The following is a 16,009-nucleotide window of genomic DNA, read 5'->3' as shown; positions in this document are numbered from 1 at the left end:
TAATTATACAAAGTTACTCCAAGCATTTGTGTTATTTTTGTTTAAGGACGTAAATATTTTCTCCCACAGGAAGGAATTGCCCTTGTCAAATCCTTTGATGAAACTCCCATCACTGTGACAAATAAATCTTTTAGTCAGCTTCTTGAAGAGAAACTGTCTGACACATTACCGGCAAATACTGCTTCTTCACAGCTTAGCAAACCGAAGAAGTCTTTCCTGAAGAAGGGCGAAGGATTGGCAAAATTTCGACAAAAGCAATCGTCTTGCCCCAGTTCTGTGCCAAAGTGCTCAGTAGTTGATTGTCATGTACAAAATAAGAACAAAAATGATGTGATAAAAAATGTTACAGGAGATCATGAACAACGAATTGTAAAAACCTTCTTACGTAAGGGTTCTGGTTTGAAAAGATTTCGTTTGAAACCTATTACAGGCAGCAGAAAGAATTTGTATCGAAGTAGAAAAAATAGTAACCTTGAAGCAAATAACTGTAGTGAACGCACAAATTGGAATCCAAATTCTAACAATATTTCTGCTAAAACATTGGGACAGGTCACAACAGATAAGGATACACAGCAGGCGGATCATCAGTTAGACACCCATCAAGCTGTTAATGGATATTCGTCTGAAGGAACTGAGAGGGAGTATGATGGACCATCTTTCACTCTGATGCATGAGGATAAAATCCAGGTATAATTTATTTATTTATTTATTTATTTTGTAATGATGTCATGCAACACCATAATAGTGGTGTGAAGTAGTCACTAAAGAAATGATTCTGAGTGTGTTGTTTGTGAGAGACTGAACATTAGTCTTAATCTTACTCTGTTGAGCATTGTTTTTATATGTTTTCATTATCATGTGAGAGATGATGATAAACTTCAGACTAGGCTTGGGAAGATGTTTTATTGAACCAAGTAATACATTTAAATGCTGCACTCGTGAAATTAATCCCTGTGAGTTTAATGCAGTTCTCTGTTCATGTTTTCCATGCTTCTAAATTATACTTTTGCTTCCCCTGACGACAGCCCTGATAATTACTTCCTGTAATAGTCTCTAGGATCCTGAAATTGTGCTATAGAGTTAATTTAATTGTAGAAAAAAATTCACAGATGGTCTGAATCTGGAGAGTGGGGGATAAGGGTTCTTAAGAGGACTGTAGTGCCTGTTTGGACTAAAAGCTGCTCGATGTTAATGATTTTATAACTGGAAGATTTGTCATAGTGAAGGACCAACATATTTCAAAATCATTAATGTGGTCACTGTGGAGATAGGTTAGTGACACTTGTTGAAGACCAATCCTATTGCCAGTCTCTGTGCTGAGCCTTGCAAAGTCACACTTGCTATGTGGTGTCATCCCCTCATAATACACTAGGCATTCAACCTGTTGACAATTTCACTCACTTGAACCCCTTACTGTTTTTTTTGCCCAACAGTGAGTTGCACCTTCACAAACTGACGAGTCAAGAGACTGTGGAATTGGCATGAAGTGGGCCTAGTGAACCTTGGTGCAGCCCTAATTACTGTTAAAACCTGAGGGTGGAGCCAGTCATTACCATGGTTATTGGAGAGAGAGAGAGAGAGAGAGAGAGAGAGAGAGAGAGAGAGAGAGAGGGGTTTTGGGGTTCTCAATGTTCAGAAATGGGTCACAGTTTTATAACATTTTAGATGGGGATGGTAACTCCATTGGGTGCTTTACGGTTTTCCTGGAAACAGTCTTAAAGATTTCTTTACAAAATGGATTTGCACTTCATGACATGTATCTTGAGGGAACTAGAGCAGATGAGAAATATGCAAATTGTGAAATGCCTCACCTGTTCTGACACCCAAAATGTCCTTCAGTTTGTTCAGTACTGCAGACGAGCAAGTGTAAGCAATCCAAGAGTCCCTTCTCTGCCTACAGAGGAAGGGTGCCCTGCTGGCTTCCAGGGCAAGTGAGAATTTGGGGAGATGAGACATCAGATGAAGCACATATACAGGGTGTTAAAAAAAGGTACGGCCAAACTTTCAGGAAACATTCCTCACACACAAATAAAGAAGAGGTGTTATGTGGACATGTGTCCAGAAACGCTTAATTTTGATGTTATGTGGACATGTAACCGGAAACGCTTAATTTTGATGTTTTGTGGACACGTGTCCGGAAATGCTTAATTTCCATGTTAGAGCTCATTTTAGTTTCATCAGTATGTACTGTACTTCCTTGATTCACCCCCAGTTGGCCCAATTGAAGGAAGGTAATGTTGACTTCGGTGCTTGTGTTGACATGAGACTCATTGCTCTACAGTACTAGCATCAAGCACATCAGTATGTAGCATCAACAGGTTAGTGTTCATCACAAACGTGGTTTTGCAGTCAGTGCAATGTTTACAAATGCGTAGTTGGCAGATGCCCATTTGATGTATGGAGTAGCACGGGGCAATAGCCGTGGCGCAGTACGTTTGTATCGAGACAGATTTCCAGAACGAAGGTGTCCCGACGGGAAGACATTCGAAGCAATTGATCGGTGTCTTAGGTAGCATGGAACATTCCAGCTTATGACTCGCGACTGGGGAAGACCTAGAACGATGTGGACATTTGAAATGGACGAGGCAATTCGTCGTGCAGTTGACGGTAACCCTAATGTCAGCGTCAGAGAAGTTGCTGCCGTACAAGGTAACGTTGACCAGCAGCTGATTGGTCTCCATGGGTACACTTCTGCGAATGGTTCATGTGTCAATCCTCATTTCAGTGCAAATGTTCTCTTCACGGATGAGGCTTCATTCCAACGTGATCAAATTGTAAATTTTCATAATCAACATGTGTGGGCTGACGAGAATGCGCACGCAATTGCGCAATCGCGTCATCAACACAGATTTTCTGTGAACGTTTTGGCAGGCATTGTTGGTGATGTCTTGATTGGGCCCCATGTTCTTCCACCTATGCTCAATGGGGCACATTATCATGATTTCATACGGGATACTCTACCTGTGCTGCTAGAACATGTGCCTTTACAAGTACGACACAACATGTGGTTCATGCACGATGAAGCTCCTGCACATTTCAGTCGAAGTGTTCGTACGCTTCTCAACAACAAATTCGGTGACCGACGGATTGGTAGAGGTGGACCGATTCCATGGCCTCCACTCTCTCCTGACCTCAACCCTCTTGACTTTCATTTATGGGGGCATTTGAAAGCTCTTGTCTACGCAACCCCGGTACCAAATGTAGAGACTCTTCGTGCTCGTATTGTGGATGGCTGTGATAAAATACCCCATTCTCCAGGGCTGCATCAGCGCATCAGGGATTCCATGCGACGGAGGGTGGATGCATGTATCCTCACTAACGGAGGACATTTTGAACATTTCCTGTAACAAAGTGTTTGAAGTCACGCTGGTACGTTCTGTTGCTGTGTGTTTCCATTCCATGATTAATGTGATTTGAAGAGAAGTAATAAAATGAGCTCTAACATGGAAAGTAAGCGTTTCCGGACACATGTCCACATAACATATTTTCTTTCTTTGTGTGTGTGGAATGTTTCCTTAAAGTTAGGCCATACCTTTTTGTAACTCCCTGTATACCATTGGAAGATGATGTCATAATACAAACATCTGGATAATCTTCAAAATTACAGGCCCCCAATCAAATGGAAAATTCATTTCGTATTATGTGACAATGTAAAAAGAGTAGCTGCTGCTTACCACATAAATAAGAATGACCCAACTGAACTCATGCTGATTAGTTTATATAACATCAGTAAATGGATTTTTTCAAAACATTCTATTGCTTTATGCAAGAATGAGTATTTGTTTTATGTACTTATTCTCTTGTGTTTCGTGGGACCATTTGCGCCAAAACTATTTAGTCATAGTATGAGACAATACATAAGTAATTCACAAAGTGCTTGTTTAAAAACAAAACATGAAACAAGAAATTTGTGCTAGGATATGCACATGAGTAATACAAGAAAGTGAAAGGCTCTGGTAAGTGTTAAAATAATAATGTGTATTTGATATCAGTGAGACTTAACATCATTTGCTGTAGCATCAGAAACATCCTATAGGACAAACACAAACAATTCATAAACATAAGAGAATCAGTGCTTTGATATCAGAACAACAGCGAATATGATTTGTCACCTTGTAAAAACGTGAATCTCGTCTGTTGAATGCTTTGCGGTTTGCATGTGCTGAACGAAAGACATGTTGTTGGTGCACCTTAAGCTGTAGTAATGATAGTATTCTACTTACTTTACTTTAACGGGCTTGACCCATCAACAGTGATACCTAATACATAGAAAGCTGATGACAGGATGTCACTGATGAAGATGTTCATGCTTACGCAACTCATCCCCTTTGTTGTACAGTGATTGGTGATTTGTTGATGTTTTTTTTTTGTAACCAAATAATGTTTGTGTTCTTCTAATGTCGTGTATTAGATGCCACTGAATAGTGGCCATGCTTGATACTAGTTTGCTAAATAAAGTGTAGTCATTTGTCTATATCTACATCTACGTCTACTTACATACTGTGCAAGTCACCACATGGTGTATTGTTGAGGGTATCATGTACCACTACTAGTCATTTCCTTTCCTGCTCCACTCACAAATAGAGGGAGGGAAAACTGACTGTCTGTGTGATTCTGTATGAGCCCTAATTTCTCTAATCTTACCGTTGTGGTCCTTTTATGAAATTTATGTTAGTGGCAGTAGAATCCTTCGGCAATCAGCCTCAAATGCAGATTCTCTATATTTCCTCAATAGTGGTCTTCGAAAAGAAACATTGTCTTATCTCCAGTCATTCCCATCTGAGTTCCCAAAGCATCTCCCCTAATGCTTGCATGTTGGTCGCACCTAGCACTAACAAATCTAGCAGCCCACCTCTGGGGGATTTCATCTCAAATCATAGAGGTCAAGAGTGAATGTGTCACATCACTATTTCAAAGTTAGCTAAAAAAAATAAACGTTGAAGCTCCACATGATACCTCTCCAAAACTACAATATTTTGATTTTCTGATGATTTGTTAAAATGCTACAGACCTCTGTAAATAAGAGTATTTGTGAAAATGGTGCAATAAAGGGGAAAATGGAAAAATTGTAATAAAGAAACCAGAAGTGATATAGATCTGAATTTATGTTCAATAAATACTTTGTTCCCAATACTATGCAACATGATTAATACATACATACTTGTGAGCATTGTTAACCTATGGAAACTCGTAACTTTTTGCAAATTTCAAAATTGTTTTGAAAATATGAATAGTCCCGGGATGTTGACTGTCTTGAGAAATGATGAAGTGGAAGGACTGCTAACTGTCAGCTGTGGCATTAATGCAGGAAATTCATAAACTATCAAAATATTTTACAGAAGATGAGAAATCTGAAATTATTTGGTTGTTTAGAAATTATTTGGTTGTTTAGAAATCATTTTCTTTAAAAGCCCCATCCTAAATGTTCTAAAAATTTCATGGTACGTTAGTTGGTCATTGTACTTAGGGAATGTACAATCAGAGTGGGCAATACTTGCCTGTTCAAAATGCGAGAAAATTTTTACGTAGACATAGCTGTACTCTCAAGATCAAAAAATCATGGACACTTAAATATTTAAATTGATCACTGATTTTAAGTAAATGTCATGCACAACTGGTATTTCTGAATCAAAATAATTACTTTATGATGTTATAAGTGAGTGGGAAAACAATTCATAATTTTGTTCAAAAACATTTTATAACAAAAATGAGATACAGAATATTTGTACCCATTTTTCTTTTTATGATATTGTTCACAAATTATTACTGTCTTCTGTAATTACTTTCCATGAATTAAAATTCCCTATAATGTAACAATCAACACCGCACTGTTCCATCCCCCCCCCCCCCCCCCCCTCCCCCTTCATCTGCTTCTCAAATGGTTCAAATGGCTCTGAGCACTATGGGACTTAACATCTATGGTCATCAGTCCCGTAGAACTTAGAACTTCGTAAACCTAACTAACCTAAGGACATCACACAACACCCAGTCATCACGAGGCAGAGAAAATCCCTGACCCCGCCGGGAATCGAACCTGGGCGCGGGAAGCGAGAACGCTACCGCACGATCTGCTTCTCATTGAACTTATATAGCTGAGCTGAATTTACATACGGACAAGGATGATTCAACAAGAGCAGTACTTGGGAAATGAGAGCTGCAAACTGATCTTTTGATGATGGTCATTTGACAGCATTAGTGGGACCCTGAGGTGTCATAAAGGAGACAGTTATATCTTGCAGCTCACAAGAAACACTTTATTATCTGTCCCACCCACCACTGATTGTCATACAACACACAAGAAATGAAGTGGCTCACTGCAAAGTCTTCTAATGTGTACTGTGGTATCTGCATTTCACACACAGTAACAGGCTGCATTTTGTGGAGAACCGTTCTTGCAGTATATGTGCCACTCTGGGATGCAACCCAGTAGTGACTTGATTGAATGTCTGCTGTAGGCTTCATAGCAGACCACTCCTTGCTCTTTTTTTTAAAATGGAATTCTGTTAATGTACTTTCATTCAGAATTAATAGTTCTGTGTTTGATACTAATTTTGATATGGTGTGTACTGGTCCAGTAGTATCTCATAGTATCAACAGCTTCATGCTGGAGATTAAATCTTGTTGCAAGATCTTTACAGAGGCCTTCTACCCCCTCACATGCACTTTTTTCATGACCTGTTGCTGAAAATATGCATTTTTTCTTAATTCCTGTATTACAGTGTTGAACAAGCTCATAAAGCTGAAAGTGGTTTTAAAACAAGATGCTGCACTATCAGTTGTGTGCACATGTTTAGGAATTGCATTGCCTCTTGATGCTACATCAATTATCGTGCTGACAGCGTAGCATGCATGTGCACTGTCATGAATGAGATCATCACTGATGGTAGCAAAACTGTGTGATGTTCCAAGGAAGTCAGAAACACCTATGAATATTGTCACTAGTGATGTGTGCCAGTGGTAACTTTCAACTTTGTTCTGTAAATCAAAAGACCAGTTCTCAGCAAAGTCGAAATGAGGAAGTAATGTGTCAGTATTCTGGGATGTGGCTGATTTTACTTCTGCTGTGGCCTGTCTCTGACTCCTCCTGATATGATGGTGAACTATTCCTTTCATGACGTAATGCCTAACCTCTGTAACAAACTTTGCTGGCTCTACCGTTTTCTTTACCGACCCTCCTCCCACCCACAATGCATAGGTTGTTACATCATCATCAGTATCCTGAAGGTGTAATGCTTAGTCAGTCATCACTCAGCACTAGGATACATTGCATATTCCTACAACCAACATTTATCTTGTGGCTTTTGACACATACACAAAAGCAGCAGGTCCATCTCTGTGTGTTTCTTTACTGTGTCACTGCTTATGGCGAAATAAACAAGTTTCAAATTAGTGCGGTAAATACATGTGCATACTTCCTTCACTTCTTGGCATTTTACCCATTTTGGTTATAAGGAGTAGAATTTTGAGAGACCAGTTTTTAAATTTGGTTTCTCCTTTTTGATTAGGAGATATGCTTCCGTTATTGATCTTATATATCTTTTTAACTTTTTCACCATTTTCACTAACAGAGATAACATCATCCTGGTTATGACTTTGCCTGCTGCAATCTTTGTCATCACATAGGTAATATTCCAGAGCAACAGTATGCTTATCTTGCAAAGGATCTCCACAGTAAGAAATGGGCATGCCCAAGTACCTTTCTCATTCCTTATTTTACGAGTTTTTGAAATCAAATAATGTGAGGAAGTGAGTGTGTACTTCTGTATCTGCTGCTTAGAATAGCTACCTGGTATCAGTGTTAGTAACTGCACCTTCTCAGTATATGTGGCTGCTGCGATAGCAATATTTAGGTTTTGAAACCACACATCACATTTCATGCACATACCAGTATCTTCAGATTCTGCACCATGTGCATCTACATTATACACTTCACAAAGTTTTGAAGATGTTGCGTGGGTAAAACTTGATTCAGTTTCTTCCACTTTTCTTTTTACATGCTGTTTTCTTCTTGTGCTTCTTACCTTCCCTGGACATTTAAGGGGGGATATAGTAGGGGCTGCACATTCAACACATCAACTACTTCACATCCATGAATATAAACATTGCAGCCGGCTGCGGTGGTCGTGCGGTTCTAGGCGCTCCAGTCCGGAGCCACGCTGCTGCTACAGTTGCAGGTTCGAATCCTGCCTCGGGCATGGATGTGTGTGATGTCCTTAGGTTAGTTAGGTTTAGTTAGTTCTGAGTTCTGGGGGACTGATGACCACAGCAGTTGAGTCCCATAGTGCTCATAGCCATAAACATCTGCACTGTCTTCATCAGTTTCACGTTCGGGGGACTATGATCGTTCAGGTAGGTTATTACTAAATTTCTGCTTGTAGTGAGTGTAGCAATTCCTGTACAGTGGATGTGATGCTGATACCATTATTTGAGGACCAAGATATTTCTGCAGTACTTCTGACAGGTTTCCAACAGCTGCGAAGTGCTTTTCACTTTTCTGAAACACCACATTCTTGTGTCTTTTTTCATAGTCCACACATCTCACTCTTTCACTACTGTATTTCCTCACTGACATTATATAACAAAGTTCAAACCAAACACAAAATTCGATGCAGAATGATTTGTGCAAGTTCTCACTCATTTATTATAAACAGAAGAGCACCATCATGCATATTTTACACTAGAAATACAGTGATGTAAAATATGCAGAATGTTGAAAAATTTTTTAACTCTTCACACAGAAAAATATTGCCCACTGCGTTTGCACTGACTACTAACGTATTAACCAAACAATTGTGTGTGTAATTCTCAAAAGTTTTCGAATGGGATTTTCAAGTAAATAATTTGTAAAAACTCGTAAAAATTCAATTTTTCACATTTGTAGTAATAAATATTTACATAACGCTGATAGCTGGAAGATACTGTTCATAATTACATCCGTAGTTTCTGGTAATATGACAGAAAAGACAGCATTCTGTAAATTTCCAAATTGAACAAAAAATTTTTGAGTGGAAAAATTAACTTAAATTTCATATTTTAGTCTTAAATTTGTAAGTTCAACGAAGCCCATAAGTGTGCGGGTGTCATCCAAATTTCAACACGCTAAGAGGGAGTTTTAATGCAAAACATTTGCCAGGTCTCCAGTACTTTTGGTTTATTAGTTATATTTTTTTGTTTTGTTCTCTACTGTTTTATGAGTTATTTACAAAATGAACATTTTTTCAAAGAGCTGTACCATTTACAAAAATTAAGATAAAATGAAAATACTTTATTTCTTAACATGTATGATATAGCAGTCTTATATTTTTTCCAGAGAAATTCATGACCACGAGTTATGTGACCTGTATGATTTGAGATGAAATCACGCCTCTGAGTTGCTTTGATGTCTTCCTTTAATCCAACCTGTTGCAGGTCCCAAACACTCGAACCGTACAAACAATGGGTTGCATTAGTGTCCCATATGCAATCTCTATTACAGATGAACCACATTTTCCTAAAATTCACCCAATAAACCAAAGTCAACCATTTGCCTTCCCTATTGTAGCCCTTGCATGCTCATTCCATTCCATTTCATACTGCTTTACATCATTACACTTAGATATTTAATTGAGATGACGGTCTAGCTGTACGCTACTAATACTGTACTTGAACATCATGGTTTTTTTTACTTATCTCTATTAACTTACATTTTTATACATGTAGAGCTGTCTGCCATTTGTCACATCAACTAGAAATTCTGTCTGAATCGTCCTGATCCCACTAGAGTCACTCGATGACGCCGACACCACAGCATCATCAGCAAACAGCTGGCTTTCTGATCCACACATTTCTGGTGGTAATTTTAGATGCCTGGAGTACACTTCAGGTTTGATGAGGGAAAAAAAAAAAAAAAAAAAAAAAAAAAAACAGGAAGTTACCTCCTGACAGTAACGAGATTTTCCTTTTTTTTATCCTGTTATGTAAAACTATGCACATATCTTTTGAAGCTAGTCTAGGTAAAGCCTTCTTGACTGATTTGTGTCGTGCAGCATTGAAAAATATGTTGTGTGATGCACTTTTCAAACAGTAAAAACTTAAAATGAGGCCATTGTACATGCAGTGTATTTTGTAACGAAGTCTTGCATTAATATGTGTGTGTGTGTGTGTGTGTGTGTGTGTGTGTGTGTGTGTGTGTGTGTGTGTAGAGGAGAGAGAGAGAGAGAGAGAGAGAGAGAGAGAGAGAGAGAGAGAGAAAAGGGGGGGGGGGGGAGGAGGAGAAGGAGTGAGTGATAATGGAGTGAAGAGTGGTGATTGACTGCTGTGAACTGAATCAGGGAGTGAGCCAAGAGTGCAGTGTGAGGTACTCTGGATTTAGGAGCATTGAGTTATTTCTTGCGGCTCGCTCCTTTCCAATTGAGCTGCTGAGCACTTCTGCCCCACAGAGCATTCTCTATTGTGGTGAAGCATTGAATGGACCACCATATCAGCTCTTCGGAAATTATCTTTTCAAATGAAGAACAGAAACAAGAGGCAAGAAAGTGTTTTTTGCATTATGCAGTGTTTTAAAGAACTGGCCTTTCTTTGCTTTCTATTCTTTTCAAAGCTGACAAAAGATGCTGACAACAGTAATATATGTAGACACATACATACACACTGTCTGTAGTCTATTATTCTGCATCAAAGTCTGTGCCACACTGAATAAGTCAACACGTTGTGTGGAACACTGTTGCAGCACCCTGTCCAGATAGATAGATATGAAAAATTCAGGACAATCTGCCCGTTCTTTAGCAGCAGGGGAAGCATGTATCATTCTGCAGGGTACCAGGACATGTCGGAATATGAGGAGATGACCAAAACATGTCAAGCAGCCAAATGAGCCTGCAGGGAGCAAGACAGGACACAAAGAGCCATTTCTCTACAGACTATCACTTTTCTGTTGTCAGCAAGTAGCCACATAACTGTGATGAGGAGTGGTTGGTGAAACCAACTCTCAGGCTGTGGCATTTCTCATACTGATCACACTGGCAAGATGAAGTGACCTCAATCTGCCTCTGAAATGGGGCCCTGTTCCCTGACTTCATACCCCAGCAAAAGGAGTCCCAGCCCCACCTAAGATAAAAGTGGAGTGCAAATAACTATACGCCACCTTTTAACTGAGTGCACATTCCTTACAATGAGAGGGCAGAAGCAGTTTTAAGTCAGGGCTCTCCCCTCTATTTTAGTTGATGATAAAAGAGTAGTAATGATTTGGAAATTTTGTGTTGTTTCTGGGATTTTTTCATTCTACATTCTACAACGTTTATCCACACTCATCTCATAAAACATCAATACAGTTGCTAAATACTTTGCTGTCATGTGCAAAACACACCACCACTAGTGGTGGTACGTTTTCTGGTACTACTTTCACAACAAATAAGACTGAGCATTTCTTACCCACATTGTGGGAAGGGCTACTGGCGTAGCTACCTACAACTTCTCTTGGTGGGAACTATGTGCATTACAGTATAGTGTGGTGCTTAACAAGTTACTCAAAATCTTATCATATAATTAAAACTTATCAGTCATTTCCAGGGTGGAATTGTGAGATCTCCTGCTGTTGATAACATGACATTCTGGAAAGTGGCAATAGAGCAGGCTGTCCTATGCAGGCATCATCCAGTACTGCTCCTTGACTGTGAAGAGGCTTATGATACTGCTAATTGGCATAATTACATCAGGCAGACTCACAAATGAGAATTTCCTGTCTCGTTAGTTATTATCAAAGTTCAGATTTTATCTTGAGCAGTGAAAGATTAATATTATTCTGCTCACCTTTAGTCGAGCATGTCCACTATCCAGGACCACTTCCTCGTTACTCACCATAATGCTTAGTGTTTAGGAGGAAGAAGAAACTTGAAAGCTATAAAGATCTTGACCATCTGTCGTATCAAGATGCAAAGAAAAAGTTTGAAAGACTTCATCTGACTGATACTCTCAAATTTTGCAAATCATCTGTCACAGTCCATACCTACTTGATGATAAGGTCTCAGCTGACACCTCCTGGCCCTGGTCGTAGTCCAGGACCTGCCCCACAGTTGGGGGAGGGAAGATCAGCTTCCACATCCCCCCTACCCCTGTAGTATCGGTGATTCCCTCACCATTGGTATGGTCAGATGCCTAGTCATCCTCTGTCATCATCAGGGATGAAGATACCAGTCAGTGGCCCCCCTCTCAAGACAAGGACCAGCAGCCACAGTCTCAGAGTTGAAGGAAAGTATAGTTCGCTTCACTTCCCGAAGGTAAAATGCGAAAATTTTCTCAGAAATCAGACTCAAAAGGATAAGAAGGATAAACAGAAAGATAAAATACTTTCTGAGGCTTTGGATGTTCCTCTTCCCACTCCTGCAAAGGTCGGGCCTATGCACCTTGACAGTGGTTCAGACAGTCGGGCAGCAAAGTAATCACTCCCATCTTTTCCATTCGCCATTTTCTCAGACCTGACTCCAATATTCCTTCAATGGATCTGTAGCAGTTACTATTGCCAACTGTCTGGACACCATCATTTATTGGCTGCTTATTATGTAATTGGCATAGCACTTCGGGAAACATGGTTTATGGCAACACATCTCCCTGCTCTGAAAAACTACAAGCCACACTGTACCAGTCATGTTAATGTTGTGAGAGCATCCAGTGGAGTGTGTACCCTAATATGCTCTGATATTTTCAGTGAGCAGGTGTCCCTTAATACTGAACTAGAGGCTGTGATCATTAGTTTACCTGTCAGTTCGGTTGACAATCTGTATAATATTTGTTAACCCCCAGGCAGAACTTTCCAGTGTCACAAACTGTTACAGTTAGTTGCACAGCTCCCATCCCCCTTCCCCTTACTGGGAGACTTTAAAGTCGATAATCATCTGTGGGGCAGTGACACTGTCTCGCAGAAGCCGAGTGCTAGAACACCTTCCACAATTGGACGTCTACCTACTCAACAGTGGAGCTGCAACACATTTCAGTGCAGCCAACAGAACATACTAAAGTATTGATCCTACAGTCCGTAGACCAAGTATCTTACCCCTGATTCAGTGGTGCGTCCATGGCGAGCTTTGTGACATCAACCATTTTCCTATCATTCTCTTCCCCTCCACTGCTGACATCTGGAACATGTTCCATGTTGATAGCATCAAAAAGATGACTGATAGGCTTTCTCCTCTGCTGTCACTTCTGCAGCCAGTCATGGGAAGGATATCGACAAAATGCTACAGCATACTATTGATATTATTATTTGTGCTGCCGCAGAAATGTTGCCCTGCTCTTCTGACTCATTCTGACGACTACTGGTACCATGTTGGTCTGAGAATACAGCCGCAGCTATCAGGGAGCACTGCAGGGCACTTCAGTGGCACAAGTGCCATCCCTCTATGGATAATTTAAAAGCATTCAAAAGACTTCGACACAGTCCCACACTCCATCTTCCCAAGTATGAACTAACGTCCACCACATTTGCGGGCGTCCACCATCCATGGCGGTTCCTGACATCATTGTCCATGATAACATCTGCAATGATCCCGTGGTACTTGCCGCATGTTTTGCAGCTCTCTTTGCCAAAGTGTCCATGTGGAGTAATAGCCATCCTCATTTCCTGACACAGAAACATCTCACCGAGCACTGCCCATTATCGTTCTGTACACACAGCTCTCTCTCATACAAAATCCCTTTAAGCAAATGGGGGTTTCACAGTGTTCTTGCAGAATGTTGAGATACAGTTACAAGGTGCTGATTTTTAATCCTCTTGGGCTATGGACGTGTTGCCTATGGGTCGGCAGCACAGTCCATGTTGGGCTTGCTGACAGCTTGTGGTTAATTAGGCAGTGCGATCTGCCAGAGGGCTACTCACCCAGGTCACTGAATTCTGTTCCACAACAAACACCTCAGATTGTTTGCATACTGCTCAAAACTGGGTAGACCAATTGGTATCCGACTCTATACTCTACGGAAGGACCTCAAACAGCCTTCTGTAGTCTGTGTTTTCTCCCTCTAGCCATAGTTGTATTATTACTAATCACAGTAATTGTAGGTTATGCCGTAAGGTATATACTATTTATTGCCTACACAAACCGAAACATACTTCATGGGCACTTAATTGAAACTATTGGAACAGGTGGGGGGGAGGGAGGGGGAGAGAGAGAGAGAGAGAGAGAGAGAGAGAGAGAGAGAGAGAGAGAGAGAGAGTCCCCTGTGTCACATACTATACCATGCGACTGCAAATTACTTTCTTCTCCCTTCACCTGGTTGTGCCTTTAGACCCTCTTGTGCACGATGCTGTTTGGTTTATCTCAATTTTCTCTTACCTATGATGTTACAACTACTGCCATGCCCTTTTTTAAACTCTTTGACTTGGTTATACAGTTGTAGCAGCCAGGTCCCCACCTTCTTTCTATATTGCTTTTTACATGTTTCTCCCATGAAATGGAGGGACTGATGACCCTTTAAGCACATCGTCATCATCATCATCATCATCAATCCCAATTACCTTAAAGCTGAAGTATTTAGTGATCTTAGATTTCCTTACAGTTTGTATATTTCGACTCTATTTGTCTTCTAAACCTTCCTCACCTGCCCTCTCTCACTCCCCACCCTGCCCTCTCTCCTACCCTCCCCACCCTGCCCTCTCTCCCACCCTGCCCTCTCTCCCACCCTGCCCTCTCTCCCACCCTGCCCTCTCTCCCACCCTGCCCTCTCTCCCACCCTGCCCTCTCTCCCACCCTGCCCTCTCTCCCACCCTGCCCTCTCTCCCACCCTGCCCTCTCTCCCACCCTGCCCTCTCTCCCACCCTGCCCTCTCTCCCACCCTGCCCTCTCTCCCACCCTGCCCTCTCTCCCACCCTGCCCTCTCTCCCACCCTGCCCTCTCTCCCACCCTGCCCTCTCTCCCACCCTGCCCTCTCTCCCACCCTGCCCTCTCTCCCACCCTGCCCTCTCTCCCACCCTGCCCTCTCTCCCACCCTGCCCTCTCTCCCACCCTGCCCTCTCTCCCACCCTGCCCTCTCTCCCACCCTGCCCTCTCTCCCACCCTGCCCTCTCTCCCACCCTGCCCTCTCTCCCACCCTGCCCTCTCTCCCACCCTGCCCTCTCTCCCACCCTGCCCTCTCTCCCACCCTGCCCTCTCTCCCACCCTGCCCTCTCTCCCACCCTGCCCTCTCTCCCACCCTGCCCTCTCTCCCACCCTGCCCTCTCTCCCACCCTGCCCTCTCTCCCACCCTGCCCTCTCTCCCACCCTGCCCTCTCTCCCACCCTGCCCTCTCTCCCACCCTGCCCTCTCTCCCACCCTGCCCTCTCTCCCACCCTGCCCTCTCTCCCACCCTGCCCTCTCTCCCACCCTGCCCTCTCTCCCACCCTGCCCTCTCTCCCACCCTGCCCTCTCTCCCACCCTGCCCTCTCTCCCACCCTGCCCTCTCTCCCACCCTGCCCTCTCTCCCACCCTGCCCTCTCTCCCACCCTGCCCTCTCTCCCACCCTGCCCTCTCTCCCACCCTGCCCTCTCTCCCACCCTGCCCTCTCTCCCACCCTGCCCTCTCTCCCACCCTGCCCTCTCTCCCACCCTGCCCTCTCTCCCACCCTGCCCTCTCTCCCACCCTGCCCTCTCTCCCACCCTGCCCTCTCTCCCACCCTGCCCTCTCTCCCACCCTGCCCTCTCTCCCACCCTGCCCTCTCTCCCACCCTGCCCTCTCTCCCACCCTGCCCTCTCTCCCACCCTGCCCTCTCTCCCACCCTGCCCTCTCTCCCACCCTGCCCTCTCTCCCACCCTGCCCTCTCTCCCACCCTGCCCTCTCTCCCACCCTGCCCTCTCTCCCACCCTGCCCTCTCTCCCACCCTGCCCTCTCTCCCACCCTGCCCTCTCTCCCTCCCACCCTGCCCTCTCTCCCTCCCACCCTGCCCTCTCTCCCTCCCACCCTGCCCTCTCTCCCTCCCACCCTGCCCTCTCTCCCTCCCACCCTGCCCCCTCTCCCTCCCACCCTGCCCCCTCTCCCTCCCACCCTGCCCCCTCTCCCTCCCACCC

General features: G+C 43.0%; 1 protein-coding gene across 7 annotated transcripts in view; it reads left to right on the top strand.

Annotated features, from left to right (window-relative positions):
* Nucleotides 1-16,009, top strand: part of LOC126470242 (centromere protein J) — a 326,728-nt gene that overhangs the window by 82,535 nt on the left and 228,184 nt on the right. For all 7 annotated transcript variants that reach the window (XM_050097951.1, XM_050097950.1, XM_050097946.1 and 4 more), the window contains exon 4: nucleotides 70-687. In XM_050097951.1, the coding sequence (XP_049953908.1) occupies nucleotides 70-687 (618 nt within the window). The remainder of the gene's footprint in view (nucleotides 1-69; nucleotides 688-16,009) is intronic.

Source organism: Schistocerca serialis, chromosome 3 (genome assembly GCF_023864345.2).
Source record: "Schistocerca serialis cubense isolate TAMUIC-IGC-003099 chromosome 3, iqSchSeri2.2, whole genome shotgun sequence".
NCBI classification, from domain to species: domain Eukaryota; kingdom Metazoa; phylum Arthropoda; class Insecta; order Orthoptera; family Acrididae; genus Schistocerca; species Schistocerca serialis.
This window is presented reverse-complemented; position numbering and strand designations above follow the sequence as displayed.